The sequence below is a fragment of the Cupressus sempervirens genome, chromosome 3 (assembly GCF_028749045.1).
Source record: "Cupressus sempervirens isolate cs-2001-9-10 chromosome 3, ASM2874904v1, whole genome shotgun sequence".
NCBI lineage: Eukaryota > Viridiplantae > Streptophyta > Pinopsida > Cupressales > Cupressaceae > Cupressus > Cupressus sempervirens.
This window is the reverse complement of record NC_143120.1, coordinates 1094174957-1094197126: the sequence shown is the minus strand read 5'-3', so window position 1 is coordinate 1094197126 and position 22170 is coordinate 1094174957. Positions and strand designations below refer to the sequence as shown.

The 22170-nt window shown below is 35.3% G+C and overlaps 1 protein-coding gene and 1 pseudogene across 1 annotated transcript; both read left to right on the top strand.

Moving 5' to 3' along the window:
* LOC149570591 (F-box/FBD/LRR-repeat protein At2g04230-like) overlaps positions 1–12977 on the top strand; it is a 190421-nt pseudogene extending 177444 nt beyond the window's left edge.
* A 1177-nt stretch (positions 12978–14154) lies between these two features.
* Positions 14155–17560, top strand: LOC149570590 (SNAP25 homologous protein SNAP32-like). Its single transcript, XM_089823174.1, has 5 exons — positions 14155–15222; positions 16485–16578; positions 16706–16836; positions 16960–17057; positions 17182–17560. Exons 1-5 carry the CDS (start codon positions 14323–14325, stop codon positions 17282–17284), a joined length of 1326 nt encoding a protein of 441 aa, XP_089679300.1. The 5' UTR covers positions 14155–14322; the 3' UTR covers positions 17285–17560.
* Positions 17561–22170: the final 4610 nt, after the last annotated feature.

Sequence of the window (22170 nt, the reverse complement as noted above, 5' to 3'; positions counted from 1 at the left end):
AAACTCTCTCAGTTCAAAGAGATCACATTTCATTTGGATTTGGCACAACAATATCGCCCAATGCCAAAACTTGTAGTGTGCCTCAGTTCATTGGTGCATCACTATGTAGCTTTGAAACCATTGATCATGGAATCAAATCATTAGTACCATTAGCTTTGGATGGGTGGGTGAACTCTAATGACACCCTTTTTTTACCATAGAGAGCCTACAATGTTCATGACCACCCTGTATCAAAGTGTCTCTTAGATACTCTAGGTGCGTGTGTAGATTGATCTTACAAGGGTCATAACTTAGAGATCGTGGGAGCTATCAATAAAATGTTAAATGTTTTAGGGTAGTGATATCAAGGTCTACAATAACCTATCTTATCTCAGAGAGATCACATTTTGTTTGGCTTTGGCACAATTATCTTACTCGGTGCCAAAACTTGTAGTGTGCCTTAATTCATTAGTGCATTACTGCATAACTTTGAAACCACTGATCATGACATCAAATCATTCGCTTCATTAGCTCTACATGGGTGGGTGAACTCTAGTGACACCCTTTTTTTGACCATGGAGAGCCTACAATGTTTGTGTCAACCTCATACCAAAGTGTCTCTAAGATGCTCTAAGTGTCTTTTGGAGATTGATCTTCCAAGGGTCATAACTCAGAGCTTGTGGGGGCTATCACTGAAATGTTGAATGCTACAAGGTGGTGATTTTGAGGTCTATAATAAACTCTCTTAGTTCAAAGAGATCACATTTAGTTTGGATTTGGCACAACGATCTCACCTGATGCCAAAACTTGCAATGTGCCTCAATTCATTAGTGCATAACTGTGTAACTTTGAAACGAGTGATCATGGCATTGAATCGTCAACTCTGTTAGCTCCATATGGGTGGGTTGGCCCTAGTGACACCCTTGTTCTGACCATAGAGATCCTAAAACATTGGTGGTCACATGTACTGAAGTGTCTCTAAAATGCTCTAAGTGCGTTTGGAGATCAATATTTTGATGGTCATAACTTAGAGCTTGTGGGGGCTATCGATGAAATATTGAATGATAGAGGGAGGTGATGTTGAGGTCTACAATAATCTATCTCATTTTTTTTGGATTTGGCACAATGATCTCGCCTAATGCCAAAACCTGCAATGTGCCTCAATTTATTTGTGCATCACTACATAACTTTGAAACCGCTAATCCAAGCATCGAATTGTTAGTCCCATTAGCTCCAAATGGGTAGGTAAAACCTATAGACATCCCTATTTTGACCACAAAGCACCTATAACATTTGCAACCACTACATACTGAAGCATCTCATAAAACCAAAGATGAACTCCTGAGACCAAATTGGCCATTGATTTGGGTAATTGTAGACATCTTAAGGGGACTATAGACATCACTTCAAACTAAACATATATGATGTAATTTAAAATTAAACATGGCATCAAATTTTGATAGTAAAGGTTGATAAAATGTTCTTCACAAATTAGTGCATTTGAATTGAATAAAACAAACATGATCAAAATGAATGATATTTCATAAACATGAACAATACACATGATCCAAGATAAATTGAACAATACTATACTAAATTAATATGTATATCCTTATGCACATAAATGAAAAATATATATATCAAAATACATGTATCCATAGACAAATTATGCAAATATATATCAAATTTCATGTATTCATAGACAAATTATGCAAATATATATCAAAATACATAGATCCATATACACAATATGGTTGATCATATCATCGAAATGTGTATAATATCAATGTTTCTATATATAATGTGACACATGCCATCTCAAAATGTCTCATGATGCATCCTATGACAACTATACCATCCTATGCTATTGGCAGATCATCAAAATGCAACCTCTTCACTAAACTACGTGGATCAAATGGCTCCTCCATAAACAAAAAAGGAAAACCCAAAGTTAGACTACTAAATTTATATGATTCTATGTATCTAAAATTGAATTACTCAAATGCATAATGATCTTTTTCTAATGAATATTTATAGTCTTAAAATTTCACCATAAATACACCTCTCATCGACCTCTTGCGACGGTCATTAGTCCTCTCATATGTCCTCAACAATGCTTGAACCTCATTGACTGTGGCATGTATATGCTCAAGTATGGTTTTCATATGGATCTAGAACTCAAATTATAATATTAAAATTCATAGGATACTAAATTTATAACATATAATCAAGAATTAAAACTAAAACTTACCTCTATCGACTCCTCTAGATATAATAGTCACGTGAGCAAAGATATAAAACTCTGACATCTAGCCTCCTATGCACTAGGTGTTTCTTATGAGATACAAAAGCCTATTTGTCAATACCATGGAAATCAATTTTGAAATTATTTATGAAAATAAGGAAAATAAAAAATAAATGATACTTATACATATGATAGGGCTCTCACTACGAATGGAAATGCTAGAGAATCTACCTAGACTCATCACCTGTAGCCACACCCTATACAATAAAGAATGTAACTAAATTTCATTAGAAATTCTTTTTTACAAGAATGCATCGATATTTAATCACTTCCTAATTATCTTTCCCTTGTCAATGGGTTGTGCCTCACCCCCCACACTCTGCCCCCCACTAATATGTTATACCTGCGAGAGAAAAGAAAGATTAGAATCCATATATGTTCCAATATCTTGAATAGAAAAAAAATGAGAGCACAACATAATGTACAATAGATGTTTCAAGGCCAAATGAAATAGCTAAGAACGTGACATTATCAACCTTTATGAGCCCTAGTCATCAACTAAACATGAATGAAGATCACATACATGTATAAATCAATATGGGTTAAGATTATTCTATTATAAATATTAACTTTAAATCAACTATGTTGTAGCAAAAAATGTATACACATATCAATATAGAAGGATTCCTTGGCTTTGCATGCCCCTCCTCTCTCACATTAGGGTGTGTAGTCTCTATAGGCATGTTTGTTGTATCATCATCCTCAAATAGAAACTGATAGTCATAATGATCACCAATGAGACCCAGACAAATATTCTTGCACATTATGCAAGTATTGGGGACACAAACATGTGATGAGTCGATGATGAACTTGTGCCAACATCATCAACACGGGGAGGCAATAATGACCTAGTTTGGGAAATCAATAAGCTACTCAATCTATAAATGGCTCTAATAGTCTAAGAGCTAGCCTTTGCAATGATATCAATATGTTGCACTAGAGGAGGCGGGAGACATTAGTAGGGGGGAAAAAATTGTCATCTTTCTTCTATTGGGCAAAGGGTCTATCCTGGGGAGCTCCTCCTCATACACCCATTTTGGACCTCATGCTCCATTAGTTCACCTTGAGGCCCAACACAAATTCAACATATAGTTTTCTAATGAAATAGAATGGGACCTCTAAATTTTTGTGTGGAGGTTTGTCAAAAACCATCTACCAACGATCACACAAGTTTGCATGCATAGCCTCATTTGTGCACCATTTAATTGATAATTTGGGCTTTTTGCATTCTACTTTTTTACTAGTTTTTTGGTTCACAAAATTGTTAACTATATCATCTTTACTTATGTTTAGGTCTGCAACCTCATCATAGTCCAACCCATCATCAAACATGGTATGCATTTTCTCATGCTAGTGAAGAGAAACATTTTTTTCATCGGTAAGTGTCTGAATATTATCCACTATGATGTTTAACATGGATAACATGGGAGCCAATGTAAGTATAGTATTATATGTGGTTTGCAAACCCCTTAGTTCAGTAAGATATCCTTGTATCAAATCTTCAATTCAAGGAGGGTTTTAAGGGGGTAGTGGATTGTTTAGTGGGCAAGTTTGAGGGGGTACTAGATCATTTGGTGGAGGGTTTTGAGGAACATTGTTTCATGGCTCAGTTTTATCAATATCATTCGAGTTAGCCATGCCTATTACATTGCAAAGAATCTAAAAATTACTATTTGTATTAATAGTTTTTAATTTAAATAAAAGAAAGCAATGATTTCTATTAAAAGAAACCTAATTTTAAATATAATTAATTGAAAACGATCAAATAAACAAAAAAATTACTTACTTGAAATTGCCAATATCGTATGCTTATTTTGCTATCAAATATCTGAAATGGGGGCTCAATAGTAGTTTAAACAATTGAAAATGACTATTGTCAAGTTTTTTTTCTAAAATAAAATAAAATTGTAGTTGTAGGTTTTGGGTACCCGATATCATATCAGATACCTGAAAAGGGTTGGTTGGTCTCACCTTTTTGCTTTGGGATTAGGATGGGTCAAAAAAAGTCAGAGTAGATTTTGAAACACTTTTAGATGTTTTAAAACTCTACCTTTTTCATATTGCCACTTTTTGGCACACCATGATCTTGCACATACCCTTGTGTTTTTCTATGAACCAATTTGAGGCAAAACCAAATTACCAAAAAGTGAGGAAAGTGACTTGTTTCAAATATAAAGTCACTTTTTCAAAAATGACTTCAAAATAAAAATGACTAAAATAATTTAAACAACTGTATAATTCTTGAATTAAATAAATTAATTTCAATAAAATAGAATTCAACTGCATCTAATTAGTTGACAAATAAAATTAAATCCCTAACACCAATTAAATCAACATTTAATTTCTAACTCAACCGTGACAAATGTAGGAACTCTAAAAGCACAAACACATCATTGGTCTATGACAAATGCATATTCAAAATTTAAATTTACCAATACACACTAGAGGGATACTATAATAATCACAAATACATCACCTATACATGGATGATTTTGGTTTGATTGCATGAATGACTAGTGAAATTGTCCCCTATACCTTTGTTGGGGATTCTGATGTGCTCAAATGTATAGCACAAGAAAAATAGTATCTAGTACTTATTCACTAAAATACACAAACATCAAGTGTAGCTACTCATAGTATAAATAGTTGAAGTACATGAACATACATGATATCAAAAAATGAAGGATAATGAGACATCATGTGATCTCAAGTTGAATAAGACTTGTCTCACTTTATAAAATCACATTAAAAAAATCCTTAAAAATTATATGATCATAAAATTAAACATTATCTCATTTAAATTAACATAAAATAATCATTTACAACAATATGAGCATATATCTAAGGAAAATATCCATGAAAATTCCCAACCACATACAAGGCACAATATAACATGAAATCAATGATAATCATCATAATATTTTAATCCAATGTTCTTGAAATAAAAATGCACCAAATGTCATCATAAAACATCATCATACACATATGATAAAAATATTAATAACAATATAATCTAACATCTAAACCAACAATGATATTGGCAACAAAAATAATGTACAGTATTCAAATGCATGACTAGCTCACATCATACAAATAATCACACAATAACAACATCATGATACAAATATATTGATCCCTTTTCCAAATAACATCTAAAAAAGATAACAATCATAATAATGTAGCCACTATCACATACATTAGAATAGCCATCACTCACATCATAAGTGATATAAACAACAATGTCTCATAAGCCTTGAATAAGCAAGATACCATCACAACCATAGTAGTAATCCTTGAATGAACACAAGAATAAACTAAACTCTAGGTGCATCTCACAATTCTAGCATAAATTCATAACATAGAAAGAGTCGTTGAATCACATAAATAAATCAAGCATAGATCAAAGCACAAAGAACATAACAAGTCCTATAAAATTAGAATAAAAGCTTTATAAGCTCTATCATCACAAATCAGGTAGGCAACAAGCCATACCATAATGATTCTCACAACCAAGCATTAAGAGTATAAAAAAATTACCAATACAATAATATAAGTCAAATCACCCCAAAGGTATCAACTTGTCATAGGTCCAACACAATCATACAACATAAGTAAATATTTGACAAAGACTTTAGTAGAAAAGAAAAATATCTCGAGCTAAGACAAGGGATCACAAGGGTTCTCATCCAACAACATGAAGGCACAAACTCACATAATGTTAAAGCCATGTCCATCAAGAAGTCATTTAGAAATAAAATGGGAGAGACATTACACCCTTTTTTGTGCAAGTTTGATGTAGCAACATCCTGGGTTTCCTTATAATCCTACACTTTTGTTCTTTTTGTTAGTTGCTTTAAGTTTCAATTATTACCAAGTGCCAATTTTTGTTGGTGCCAAGTTCCCAGTGGATGTCGAACATTTTGTGGGTGTCAAGTTCATAGTTGTTGCCTAGTGATCTTTGGTTGCTGAGTGATCCTTCAATTGTTGAGTGGTCTTTAGTTGCTGACTGATCCTTTGGTTGCCAAGTTCGCGTGATTACCAAGTGGTCTTCGATTGCCAAATGATCCTTTGTTTGCTAAGTTTGTGTGGTTGTTGAGCATTTGTTTGGTTGTTGAGTGCTAGTATTTTGTGAAGTCTTCATTTGCCAAGTTATCTATGTCTAGTTCCAGTTTGGGCTGACCTTGATTGTATTTAATTTCATTATAGGTAGTTAATATTTGATGTGAGCTAACTTGTGGCTACACATGTATTTAATGTAGGGTTTAATTTTGTGATAAGCTGACCTATGGCCACACAAGTATTTAATGAGGTCTAGGATTGAGTTTTAGGTAGTACTTGAAAAAGGTGGCAATAAGGCGTTATGAGTCTAGAAGTACAAAATTGAAGTTGGTTCATGAATTTGAAAGTTGTATATTGCAATTGGCTACCACCCAAAAGGCCTTACACCTAGGCATGTATGTTGATTATATGATGAATATATAAACATCTTGTTCTCTCCCTCCTTAGTGTTGTTTTTGTTTGGGTTTTCTGCTCTATTAACTCTTGCAGGCTAATTTGGATAGCTAGGTGTACCTTCGGCCCTAGTTATTCTCTCTCACCTCCTTGCACCAGGTGGTATCAGAGCTTGAGGTTCATCCTTGTGGTGATTGGATCATGTCAAACCCTAAGAGAATTTGGTTGTGGGGTAATAGATCTATGGATTTGACCTATAACTTGCAGAGGATTACGATCTTGCAGGAACCTGATTTATAAAGATGGTTTGAGGTAGAAGAAATGTTGATAATGCAATATTAGATACATTGAGAAAAATTGTAGCCAGATTAGATGTTATTGAGGTAGCCTAGAGGAGAGGAGAACATCTTGATGATGTAAATGATGATTAAGAAATAACACCAAACCCTAATCCAAAACTTGAAGAAGACCAATATGAACCAAGGTTGTTGAGAGTATTGTCCAAGGCAAATTCAAAACCTATTTTAGAAGTTATTCCTTATGATGGGAAATTGGACACCAATGCTATGTTGGATTGGATCTCAAAATGGAGAAGTTCTTTGAGTATGAAAACACTCCTAATAATAAGAAGGTGAAGATTACAGTTACTAGGCTGAAAGGTCATGCTTCACTATGGTGGGAGCATTTGCAAACTGATAGACAAAGGAGAGGAAATGAGAAGATCAAAACTTGGGTGAAGATGGTAAATAAGGTAAAGAACAAATTCCTCCCTACTGATTACCAAGTTAGCTTGTTGAGAAAGATGTAGAATTTGAGACAAAGAGACATGAGTGTGAAGGAGTATACTAAGGAATTTTGTAGATTGGACATCAAATCTAGACATGTGGATGATGATGTTGAGAAAATTGCAAGGTACATAAATGAGTTGAGTCCTAGAGTTCAAGATGAAATAAGTTTTGTGGAATTGGAAAGTGTGGAGGAAGCATACCAATATGCCTTGAAGGCTGAGGAGATCTCGACAAAGAAGCATGAACACAAACAAAGAGGTACAAGTGGTAGATTCCAGAAAGGCAGAGGTAGATCCTATGGAGAAGGTGGCAGATCTAACAATTTTGTGTAAGATAAGGGTAAATCAGAATGGAAGAATGATGATCAAGGCAAGACTGAGTGGAAAGGTGGTGCTGGTTCTTATCGAGGAAGGGGTAATTCTTATTCTAGAGGTGGTTTTCATGGTAATTGTTTTAGATGTGGTAAAGAAGGGCATAGATCCTTTGAATGTGGATCTTCTAAAAGTAGGCAAGGTAACATAAATGTTGTGATTCAAGGAGATAATGAGGGTTCACCAATTGGACCTAAGGTTGGTGAAAATCTAATGGTGAGAAGAACCCTATGTAATAAGGGAAGTGATGAGGAACCTGTCCTTAGAAGAAGTCTTTTCAAGACCAGATGCAAGATGGCTAGAAAATGTTGTAAGGTAATCATTGATAGTGGAAGTTAAACAAATTTGGAAGTTGAAACATCTCAAACCTCATCATGTTTCATGGATCAAAGATAAGCATAAGATATTGGTAAGTGAGCAATGTATTGTGAAGTTCAAGATTGGACATTACTTTGATGAAGTTTTGTGTGATATTATGCCTATAGATTGTTGTCATATTTTGTTGGGTAGACAATGGAAATATGATAGATATGTTATACATGATGGAAGGTTGAATCAATATACTCTTTGGGTGAATGAGAAGAAGAAAATATTGCCACCTTTGATTGAAAGTCTAGATGAGGTTAGTTGTGTTACAATAAAAGTTTGCATGGTTAATGGAAAGCAATTTGAAAAGGAAGTAAAGAGTTGTATGATACTGACCTTGATTTTTCTTAGGCATGGAGAAAGTGCAAAGCACCAAATTTAATAGATCACATAAGTAAGTATGATGAGTATTTCATTCAAGAATGTATGTTGTTCAAAGCTATTTAGTTGTGTATTCCTAGAATTTCTATGAGAGTCAATTTGATCAAGGAAAAGCATAGTGGTGGATTGGCTGGACATTTTGAAATTGATAAGACATTGAGTTTGCTGAAGGATAAGTATTATTGGCCACAAATGTATAAGGATTTTTATAAATCTGTGAAGGGTTGTGGAGTTTGTCAAGTTACAAAAGGAGCAAGTCAAAATACTGGTTTGTATACACTTATTGTTGTTCCTGAGAAACCTTGGAGGGACATCAATATGGATTTTTTTCTTGGATTACTCAAAACAATGAAGGGGTATGATTCTATATTTTCTATTGTGGATAGATTTTATAAGATGACTCATTTCATACCATGTAAGAAGACATCAAATGCTAAGCATGTTGCTAAACTTTTCTTTAAAGAGATTGTGAGATTGCATGGACTACCAAGAAGTATTATTTCTGACAGAGATAATAAGTTTGTTGGTTATTTTTGGCAGACTTTATGGAAGAAGATGGGTACTAAGGTGAAGTTTAGTTCTACATTCCATCCATAGATAGATGGACAGACAAAGGTTGTGAATATAAGCTTGGGTAATTTGCCAAGATGTTTAGTTGGGAATAAGCCAAATAATTGGGAGATGGTATTGGCACAAGTTGAATTTGCATATAATAATTCTATGAATAGGAGTACAAGGAAGACACCTTTTGAGATTGTTACTGGAGTGCAGCCTAGAGGAGTATCAGATTTAAGAGATGTTGGTGAAGAAAAGAGAAGTGCTACAGGAGAAGAATTTGTTGAATTTATAGAATCTTTGCATAAGGAAGTGAAGTTGAAGTTGGAACAAAGTAATCATAAACATAAGGAGAATGTTGATAAGTCTAGAAGACATCATGATTTTGAAGTTGGTGATGAGGTGATGGTTCATTTGAAGATAGGAAGATTTCCTGTTGGAACATACAGTAAGCTGAAGATGAAGAAGTTTGGACCTTCTAAATCTTGAAGAATTTTGACAGTGGTAATGCTTATGAAGTTGAGTTACCTAATGACATAAATATATCTCCTATATTCAATGTTGCTGATTTATGTAAGTATCATGAGTCAGATGATGAAGTTGTTGTATTATAAGATTATCCTAAGAAGTAGATTGAAGAAGTTGAACGAATATTGGATTTGAGATTTGGTAAGAGCACAAGAGGAAAAGATTACTATGAGTATCTAGTGAAGTGGAAGAATAGACCAATTGAAGATGCTATGCAGATTTCTCAATTTGAGTTAGATTCAGCTCAGGTTGTGACACTTGCATGATTTAGGAGAATCATTTCTTCCAACCCTAGTTGTTTGATTCAGGAACATCCTAGGTTTCCTTATAATCCTGCACTTTTGTTCTTTCTATTAGTTTCTTTTGAGTTTTAGTTATTGCCGAGCACCAATTTTCTATTGGTGACAAATTCCTAGTGGATACCAAACATTTGGTGGGTGTTGAGTTCATAGTTTTTGCTAAGTGATCTTTGGTTGTTGAGTGATCCTTTGGTTGCTGAGTGGTCTTTGGTTGCCAAGTGATCCTTTGGTTGTTGAATTTGTGTGATTGCCAAGTGGTCTTCAATTGTTGAGTGATCCTTTGGTTGATGAGTTCGTGTGGTTGCCAAGCATTCATTTGGTTGTCGAGTGCTAGTATTTTGTGAAGTCTTTGTTTTCTGAGTTATCTGTGTCTAGTTCCAATTTGGGTTGACCTTGCTTGTATTTAATTTCATTATAGGTAGTTAATATTTGATGTGAGTCGACTTGTGGGTATGCATGCATTTAATGTAGGGTTTAATTTTGTGATAAGTTGACCTATGGCCACACAAGTATTTAAGGAGGTCTAGGATTGAGTTTTAGGTAGTACTTGAAAAAGGTGGGAATAAGGCGTTATGAGTTTGGAAGTGCAAAATTGAAGTTGGTTCGTGAATTTGAAAGTTGTATATTGTAATTGGCTGCAATCCAGAAGGCTTTATAGCTGAGTATGTATGTTGATTATCGGATGAATATATAAACATCTTATTCTCTTCCTCCTTGGTGTTGTTTTTTTTTGGGTTTTCCATTGTGCTAACTCTTGCAAGGTGGTTTGGATAGCTAGGTGTGCCTTTGACCCTAGTTATTCTCTCTCACCTCCTTGCACCAAAGCTACTAGTCAATAGTTTGGTTGGTTGAGACATTATATCACCTAATGGATAAGCCTCTTGAAGAGATTATCCTAGTGTTTGGATATTAATTGATTTATTTTGAGACATGGAATGAAATGGGTGGGCCGTAGGGATCGAATGCTCCACCATCATTGTTAGTTGAGCCCATAGAATTGTAGGGTGCCTATTCCTTCTAGTCGTTTTGTTCCTCATGACCCATAGAAAGTAAGCCTTTTATCGCTAACCTAAAATTATAGGCCCCCTCCTCCTATGCCCATAGAATAGTAGGGCGAGGGTGTCAAATAAGTGCCCAAAGAAGCATCAACCGTTACCCTTTCCATTGCTTATCATCATATTCAGGGCCCGATGCCATATATGATAGTAGGCATTTCCACCCAGCCCTAAAATTCTATGGTCACCTCTTCCTCTAGAATGTGTATCGGATGGCTAGATGAGATGCTTCTGTGCATGCAAAGGGCCCCTGCTCTACATCATTTCCATCCTTATGTTTGTAAGAGAATAATATAATGGGTTAATATAAGTCTTTGTTGTAAATGAATCTTTTATCGCCTTATATGGTATGTTCATTGCCTGATATGACTTAGTTCTCTATTAATGTTGTCATACCTAATGCATTAACATTGCATATCTTATGTGTGATATGCTCAATTGTAATATTTTAGAGTAGTCAACACAATTATGACTCATAATTGTTGTAATGCAAAGAAAGTGGTTTTCGAATCTTGTTTGCTATTGTAATAGGAAAAAGCTTTGAGCATTAAAATATGATTGGTGTTGAGATATTTTTTAGGAAATAAAATCACATCCACTCAAGGGGTGCCTTTAGCTAAGATTCAAGGAGCCAGTTCTTTGCATTTATTTCGTAGGGGTATTAAAATGCCCAAAGATTTATTCTCTAGGGTTGCTATGAGCCTTCACTCATGCAAAGATCTACAGGTGTAGTATAATCTTATCCGTTTAGATTGGCAGACAATTGATCTTCTCATTTTTGCGACCCCCCCCAATTTGTTACACAAGCTTGGAATTCACTCATCCCACCCTTGGTGGAAAGATTGGAAGTGGTATCATGCCCCTCCTTTGACCAGTTACAAGCCCAGGCTAGGGTTTCAGTGGCTGGTGCTCCATCTTCCAATGGTTGATACTCTTAACCAACATTGGCATTTGCCTTCTTCTCATCAGACTTGGAGTCTTAGATTTGCAACTATATGACATACCATCATAGAGCCAAAGATTTCTCACTTTGCTTGGTGTCTCTTTTTCCAGGGCTTGCCATTGGGTCATCGGCTTCGACATCTAGGAATTCCTTATCCTAGATGCCCTTTTTGTGGTCAAATTAAAAGTTTCTTGCATATTTTTTTGGTTTTGCAGACGAGCCTAAAAATTTTAGCTTTGGATTTATGATTTTTTCAAGCTTTTTCATCTTGAGGCTTTCACTCGACATATGATGGTTATGGGTGATGCTTTCAAAATGGAGATTTTGTTTACTATTTGGAAATATCGCAATGTTGTTTTATTCTCTCACAACTTTCTTAATATTCATGTTGCTATGTACTCTAAAGCATGTATATGTAATAATGTCATGTTGCAGATACAAGTACAAACTGACAAAGTTGCACTGGAGGTGGCTCACATGTAGGAGCTACTTGCTCACTAGGGAAATGCCCATTTTATGATTGCCTGTGTGCCTCTTAATGTTTTGTCTAGTGACTGGACTCCTCCTCGCAATCACCGATGAGGCTAGAGCTGATCTGCTCACCCCTCATAGACCTCGAGGTCACAGCCTCATCGCCGCTCTCCCATTGGTGGTTTTCGTAGTCGTCGCTCTGCCTTGCCTCCTTGGAGGTTGGGCTCGGGTTGGTCCCCGGTGGCTCCCCCTTGCTGCTGTTGATGCGGGCTGGCCATTTGCTCCCCGTGACCCCAAGTGGGCTTTCCCTCGACTGGATTTAGCCATTTCTCCTCCCAGGGCTAAGGATAAAGATAATGATGTTGATAAAGATGTTGTTGTTGCTAATGTTTGGGCTCCCCTAGAGCCAACCGCTAACCCCAAGAATTTTTGGGGTTCTGATGATAAAGATCCTCCTTCGGCTGGCACTGCTCTTGCAACTTGAAGGCTTTATGTTTTTATATATATATTTTTTTGATGAATAGTTGATCTTTGACCTTGGGCCATTTGAACTCGCGAGGTGATCTTGTATCCCCTGACCCCTTTTTTGTGAATATATATCTTTAAATTTAAATTAATGGAAAAGGTATATTCACCAAGAAAAAGATAGATAAGTTGAGACAAGAAGACTTCAAACTAAGGAATACTGCATATCAAAGTATTGAGTTCAAGTTTGGAGTTAGTGATGGTCCCAGATACTTTAAATTATGCACTATGTATTTTACACTTACAATAATAAATGAGACTAGGGTGTTATTACTACTAGTTGAGAACCTACAACTAAGACTCCCTCTTCCCTTAATAAGACAACTCTCACCACTTAAATTTTTATCCTTTTATTTAGATTGATCTTACATAAACTCACTAGATAACTTTTACCATCCACCAAATTTTTGTTACAAACATGAATATTTTATCTTTTATAACATACAAGTTACTCTTTTATAAGATACCAAATAACATAGAAATTTTCTTCCCAAAAAAATAAATATAAAAGAAATAAGTCAAAAATACATGTGCTATCTTTCTCCACAATATTTTAATTATATTAATTATAATATAAATAAAATATTGATAAATAAACTCCCTATAATAAGAAAATAACAAGTTAAACTGCTTAGTTATTATTGAAAATTTAAATCAATTCATTTTTACCTCAACGTCAGCCCCCACAAAGCAAAAAGTCTTCCACAATTATTAACGAGGATGGACCCCGCCGGTATATAATATAAAGGGAACTGATAAGGAAAATGGTGTCCTTTTCTAGACTTCGTTATAGAAAAGGTTCCTCTGACGGTTTCAACACGGTAACATTTTCGAAGGATCCGCCCCGTTTTACTCTTCTCTCGAAAGTTGGCTGGCTAAAGACAAGCCTTAACGGGTATAACGATTGTATTTCGTTTACAACACGATAAACTTCGAATTTCATTCAAAGCCAGTAAGTCTAACGTGCTGCGGCTCTTTGAAAATTTACACATCTGGCTCTTTCGTCGACCGCTCCATTTCTATTAATTTTGCTCAGTCATGGTCGCAAATTAAATGCGTGTTAGACCAGGCCCTCTTTACGCGTCCGCTGCCACACATTTCCAATATAGGTGGCTCGAAAACATTCATTTCAATCCAGATTTTTTTTTTGTCTTCTGTCTGAGCCGTCTGGGATCTTCTGCAGTAGCCGTTTTGTTTCATCCAGCTCATTTTGGTTTCCTGCAATCTCCGCTTCTGCTATAGCAGTTCTTATTTTTTAACCACCTGTTTCTGAATTTCTCCCAAAAACTTAAAACACCCGCTTAATGGCGAGGAGAACTCCTTCGAAGGATGTTGGATTCAATCCTTTTGACTCGGATGACGAAGCGGATCGAAGACCCGCTTCACGCAGAGCCGCCCCAGAGAAGCAGTATAAAAATCCATTCGATGATGGAGGCGCTTCAAAACCAGTTTCGAGACGTCCCCAGGTCGATTCCCGCAGAGATTCGGCGGCCCATCGGAATCCCTTCAGCGACGATGAAGAACAAGAGAAGCCCAAAAAAGGTAACCTCGCTAGCAAGCTCGAAAATGGCACTTTCTTCGATAATTACAATAATAACAATCACCGAACCTCAAAAGATACACAGAGCAGGGGTTTCAAGGATCTCGATGATAATGGTGTTGGTAACGAGGGTTTGAGGCCAAAGAGGGGTGATCGGTTTATGTCCAATGTTAAAGAACGGGCGGCCTCTGTTGGGGAATCTGCCGTCAAAACTGCAGAGAAATTGAAAGAAACGAGCGTCAGTTCGGCCCACAAGATGAGGATTAAAAAGCCCAGCAGGTCATTGTCTCCCGAGGCTTCCGATTCGATCCCCTCGAAGGGGTTTTCTGTACCCAACTCTGATTTGCAGCAGAGGGATCTTTTATTTGCGGATGAGGAGAGGGAGACGGAGATACGGAGGTCTTCTGTTGATTACGCTACGCGCAGGCGCTACAAGAATGATTTTTCTGAGAGTGGGGGTTTCGACAACCAGTCCGTGCAGGAGTTGGAGGGCTACGCGGTTTACAAGGCCGAGGAGACCACTTCGGCTGTGAATAATTGTTTGAAGGTTGCGGAGGATATCAAAGAAGATGCTTCCAAGACCTTGGTTGCACTGCATCAACAAGGCGAGCAGATTACACGGACTCATAATGTTGCTCTTAATCTCGATCATGATCTTAGTGCGGTAAGTGCTTGGAACACCCTGCAACTTAATTTTTGTTTTTTGCTTTGTGAACGAAATACCAAGCTAAGAGGATGAGTGGTATTATGAATTGATATGAGGAGTGATGTTTATATGTCATGAACGTGGACTAAGTGTAGTATTCAATATTTGAGTCATGTTAGGAATTGATTTTCTTATGGCCGGTGACAACCCTTGGTACCTAACTGCATTAGAATATTTTCACAAGTGTGAAGCAGTTTGATTGAAGATAGTGAAACAAATCATCTTGCTTCGTATTGAGTAGCCATTTCCCTGAAGGTCACGCTTCAACGTACTACTACTCCAGAACTAGGTCGGTCATTTCAACACGGACAGTGTTTTGTAGGTTCGGTTCAACGCAGTAACTGGAGAGCAGGGAGTAAGGTATGCTCCACGTTATGTACCAATAGTGTGGAAGTCTCCATGGTGGGGGTAGTTAAAAAATATCGAAATAAATTTTTTAAATGAGATAACAGTGAGCTCTACACAAATAGTTTTGGTAAGGAAGAATAAAGCAATCTTCTCGCAGGGCACTTTGAGAAGGATCAATCTCAACTTTTCATGTGGGAGTACAGTTCTCAAATAATACCCACAAAAAGAGGTTGAATAATATGATTTGTACACCGATCACTTGAGAGCCGTCAGTGAATATTTGCATGCCTCTCAGAATTTGCATTCAGAAATCGATAAAAGAATACGTAGGCAGTAGAGAGAGAGCTGCTAAAAATCTTTGGCGGTGTGAAGTAACAAAGGCAACGATGCAGCTGTACAAGGGCAAAACATATACCAGAAAACAAACCTAGAAGCTGTAAGCTAATTTACATAATACATTCATCATAAACATATATACTGTATTAACTCATCAAGCACCTCAAGTTGACTAGACTTGTTAGGATAATCAGTGTTCTCCATTTAAGTCGAGCATGTTAACAAAGAGAATTGCTTTAACCACTTAAGTCACACCCTTCACATACAGCACACAATTCTGCTCATCTTAACTGTATTTTATCTTCATTGTTGTCATGTTTGATATTCTCTTTCTTCACAAATGTTATCAACTAGCAACCTTGGGAATTCTTAAAAGAAGGAGATCCATTCTGCATTTTAATGAATTTCTTATTTTTTATTTGAATCTTGAGGTATTTTAGATATATAAAAGGGCACATATCCCGTTTTTTGTGTTTGGCTGCAAACATGAAGCATCCTGCGTGTTTTTCTGAATTATATGTTCAATGATCATGCAGGGCGAAAAGCTTCTTGGTAACTTGGGTGGGATTTTCTCCAGAAAATGGAAGCCTGATAAGACTAGGAAAATAACGGGTCCTCTACTTACTCGAGGTATCTTTCAAGCAGAGTTGACTTTTATGTTTGATTTTTGACATTTCTTTAATATCTCACTCAGATCTATTGGAACCTATGCAAATTTTTATAATGAGTGTAATTAATTTGATCTGGTTCATTTCAGATAATTCTTTCAAAAGAAGAGCAAATCACATGGAACAAAGGACTGCATTAGGGATTGCCAAGAGTCCAAAGGGCAAGTCTTCAACCAGAACCTATCCTCTTACAGCAGATACCACTCAGGCTCGGGTAGAGGTATGCAATTGATGCATCAGTAGCCAGTTATGAATGCTCTACGAACAAATGCATTAGTAGCCAGTTACGAATGCTCTAGGAACATATGCATTAGAATGATTATGGTGATTTATTTGCATGCAGTTAGAAAAGGGAAAGCAAGATGATGCTCTTTCAGACTTGAGTAATGTGCTGGACCAGTTGAAGGAAATGGCTATTGACATGGGAAGCGAGATAGGGAGGTTTGTACAAATTTTATTGCATGAAACAGATGTCAACTTTTGGTGAATGACATTAAAATTTGCCAGATTCGTATGCATTTGTTGTTCCAATAAACATGTAATGGGTTGTCGTTAAATTTTGCAGGCAAAGTGAATCAGTAGATCATCTTGGGGATGATGTAACAGAGCTTAGTTATCGTGTTAAGGGAGCTAATGCACGTGGCCGTCGCTTGCTTGGGAAATATTAATAACTGGACTGTCTTACAGATGAGTGGCTGTGCTTTTTCTACATGAATCTTCTTTCATTGTTATGATTGCCAATTGGCTGGACCATTGAGTCCCATATTTGTATAAGATGTATTCTTCTTAAGAATGCTCAGAAACATCCAAGCAATTGTTCCCTATTGACTGGTTTCAGAAGCTATGTAAAATATATGTGATTGATAGCCAAAATCAAGGCAGCCGTGTGGCTTTTATTCTGAAAATACAGTTTATATAAATTTATGGAAGGAATTGTTGCCAAAGATGTGCGCAGATGTACTGAATGCACGTGATTATTGTTTTTTTAATCAGATTACATTTTTAGAAGTTTTTGTTTGAGCTCTGCACATGGAGCTATAATTGAATGTCTCCTAAAGAACTGAAATCAACTGTGAGTTATGTTTTCCAGGGTTCATACTGTAGGATGCGAATCGTGTTTTATTATTCATATTTACTGGATTTTGCTGATCTGTTAATTAGATGCCATGTTTTCATTGAGGTTTTCAATCATCAAAGCAGAAACTGGGAATAAACTTGTAGAGATTCTCTGTTTGGCACCAAAATGGAGTTTAACACTTTCTTGATCTCGCATGCACTTGCATCATAAATTATTGTAAACTTAGTGATAATGCAACACAGGGTTTTGATACACAGGTAATATCGTGGCCGAGATCGATTTAAGTTAAAGCCAAATAATTGAATTCCATTTACATATTTAGTTTGTCACATCAAAGCAATGTAAATAGAATACTACTGTGATGACCTGTACCAGTGAAAATTAGTACTTGATTGAGAATTGAAGAGTCTAGGAGTTAGACTGTGCAAAATTAGTAGTTGGCTGTATCAAACAAATGCTACTTTTAGGTCGCAAATATTTCAGTATTATATGATTATTTGAGTATTTTTATCTGTTTTTAAACTCAGCTAGCTGAAATCCTATTTACATTTTCAGTTTGCTACCACAATGGAATTCTCTAATGTGTTTCAGCAATGTGATACTAATAGAACATTGCCTTATGTATTTTTTGAAATTTGATCTTATGCTAGGGCAAATATTTGGAATCCCTTTTGTTAGAAGTTATAATTATTAAAGCTATATATGGCATAATTATGTCTTTTTTGGACAGGTTCTTCTGCACGGGCAGGGCTAGGATTGAGTCTGATTTTTTCTGTGATCTTAGAAAGCTTTTCTGCTGTGTTACAAAACAGCAGATTGGTTAAGGTGCCAGGAAGTAATTTCTTTGTATTTGATGTATATAATTTACTGATATCAGCTGATTTTTAGGACAAATTTCCATGCTTTTAAAATGAATTATGAGAGCTAATATACAATATGCTGCAGTTGTGAGTCTCAATTTCCTGCTTTAATGGAACGAATCAGATTGCATTAAGTCTCCTGCTAGAGGTCTGTTCATATGGTTGCATTTTGCTTCATGACTTCAGTGTTGTATTGTGGAGTATCCGTATCACTTTAAAGCAATATCTTCAGTGTGTGCCTAGGAACACTAGTAGAGCATGATCACTTTGCATCGGTCATACACAGTTGAGTTCATTAAAGTGCTTATACCCATCTTTCCAATTTCTTTTCTTTATTATCATGTATACTTTCAAATTCGCACTTGAATGATGCTGAGGTGGTGATCAGCTGATTTAAACAGTCATTCATTCATAAGATGCTCCCTAATTGCCCCGTTTTCACTTGATGTCCATTTATTGAAGATAAGAACCTTGAATCGGCTTACAATGAGCACATTCTGGATCAATCCTGTCCTAGTGATAAAGACTGACATTTACAAGGGGACGAGGCCAACTTCAAGTCCCTGTTAATTTTGGCAGGGTACACTCCCCAGCCCTTGGTGCTCGGCCAAAATAAATTTTTGATTATTTGAGCACCCCATCTTTTGACAAATAAAATTGAGGAAAAGAATCGCACCTCTCCACAGAGAAAGGAAAAGGATCATGTATGAAGCTATGGAAATGGGGCAAGCCTTGCAGTAGAGAATTAAAATTTAAAACTGTCGAGCAGTTCAAAAAAGGAAACACCATAGTTACAGATTTTGGCCATGTCAAAGGAACTATGCATAATAAAATTTTAATAACATTAAAGAGGATAACCAACTAAAACTGTTAAACCTGAACTTTAAGGGGGTCTCAATCTGAGTTATCTTACTTTCTGTAAAACAAATTTCTTTTCATCATCGACTCCCATCTATTGAGAGCATTACCTTCAATTCTGCAACTAACTTGAGAGCCAAGAGATAAGATACGATAAATCTATTAATGTCTAACAAAAGACCACCGAGGGTCTAAGGGACTGAAAGCATACAAGCAAGGGAAGAACGGACTATAAAACACCAAATGGTGTTTGGGAAAGAGCAAGCGAGATCAAAGTAAATAAACACCAAAAGGGCTAGCAAGGAGGCAACAACTAGGGTTTCTTAGTTGCTATTATTATATTTTATAAGCAAAAAGTATAGGATACAATATTATTATTATTATTATATTGTAATATGGATATACAATGATATTACAGTTATATTTATTATAGTTAATAACATGGATAATTTATAGATAAATATTTATTTAATTGATTGTAATGTTCTATAATCTTTGATTTCAATATATTATAATTTACTTATTGTTTTAGAAATTAATTTTCAGATTTGATGTGTATTATATGGTGTTTTGATTTTAATATTTTTAACTTTTTCATTCTTATTCTATTTTAAATTTTAGAACTAATTAGTATGACAAAAATTTTAATTTCAATTTTAACTTGATTATCAATAACTATATGTTTAAACTATTTGACTTTAATCAGCATTAAAATTTTTGTAATAAGTATTTCATAAATTTATTTTTGTTATTAAATATAGTAATCTATCTTATCTAGCGGCCCCTCCAAAAGGCAAGAACTCCAACTCACCAAGAGCCCTTGTTAATTAAAATAAAAATAAAAAATATTTTGTGTGACTTTTAACTGATTTAGTAAATGTTGTTAAACTGTCAAATTTGGTTGAATTTGTTAGTTGTAGAGTGGTTTGCTTAATCTAAGCAGTTTGAAGAAATATCTAGTTTATTATCAAGCAACCTACACATGCTCTAATAGATGTTTGACTTTTTTTTAAAATATCATTAAAAATAAATTTAAAAATTAATATATTGCAATTTAATTAATTTAATGAGAAACTTTTTGAAAGGATATTTTACATTCAAAAACAACTTGTGAATATAAATTAAAATTAATATTAGACTGATAGATGCATTTTATTTTCAGATTGCAATGTGAGTATTCAATTGTTCTTCAAGTCTAGAATAATTAATAAATTTCGATGCTTCTCTTGGTCTATATATATATATAAGAGTCATGTCATGAGAGGACATGTCTCCACAACATGGAGCCATGTCCGCTCATGGCATGATCACATGGCTTTTCACAATAAACAAAATGCTTAGCATAATCTTGATCAGGTTAGTTATTACTTAACCAAATATTATTTGGAAAGTGGTTGATCTGCATATAATTTGATAGACCATTGCTCAATCCACAATGTGGTTCAACATTAATACACTCGATCATTACTTGATCTGTTCTATGAATACATATGATCATTGCTCAATATATTTTAAGATAATATAAATAATATTAGAGTTTGTTGGTATGGATTGCAGTATACTTGATTTGCTATTTTGATTGAATACAAGAATGATAGTTTTATCTCTAAGGCATTTAAAATGATTATTCTAATTGAGCACAAGAAATATGTATGTGTGTATGTATGTCAACATAGTGAATTGATATACATACATACATGCACATATGTATATAATCAATTCAAACTATCATCCTTATATTTGACTTAAGCTACTATGTATCAACACCCCCTCTTAGCTAGGGAAGATAATCATGTATATATCACCTAACTCGTGATATCAAAGGATGTAAAGAATATTAAGTCACATGCCATTCTTCTTATATTCAAGTTATGGTATGTGTACTGGCATTAAGTTTTATGATGTCTACCATAACAAGTCGTGGCATATGCATGGTTATTACATCACATAATATCCACCATGATTATCTCATAAAGAACGTAATGTTTTCCAATTGATATTAAGTCTCATGGTATCTATCAAAATGTCCAAGAGATACTAACTATCATGACATGTCTATGAATATCAGGTCACATGATATTCATCATGATAGTGAACATTGTAAAGATGTCATCTTACAATTTTGGATACAAGTTTCTTTTTGAAGTGTTCAAATTAATGTTTGGAGAGAGGCTAGAGAATGTATGTTTTTTAGATCACTCGTACTAATATACTCCAACTAGATCACATTCCTTTTTACCATATCTCTTACATAGTGGTAAGGAATCTCTATATGCTTTGATCGATAATTGAACAATAGATTCATTGAGAGCTTAATATAACTTTGGTTATTGTAATGGATAGTAGAAGGTTTCAGGGGCTCACCAGATAGTCCCACAATCAACTATTGAAGCCATGCTACTTCTCTTTCTCCCATATAGGTTGCAATGTATTTAACTTCTATCAAACTTTGTGCTACTAAAGACCATTTCCTACTTATCCAAGAAATCATGGCTGATCCCAAATAGAAACAACATTTAGATGTGTTCTTTTTTATTAGTCACACTTCCAACCCAATTTGAATTAGAGTATCCATGTAGATCTAGGTCAAATTTTTCATTTTTGAGACCATATCCAATAATACCTTGAAGGTACCTCAATATATGTTTTGCAACATTGAGGTGTATCTCTGGTGGTTCACACATAAACTGGAAAAGCATTCATTATATAGAAAATATCCAATCAAGTGTTAATCAGGTACATCAATGATCCAATTATC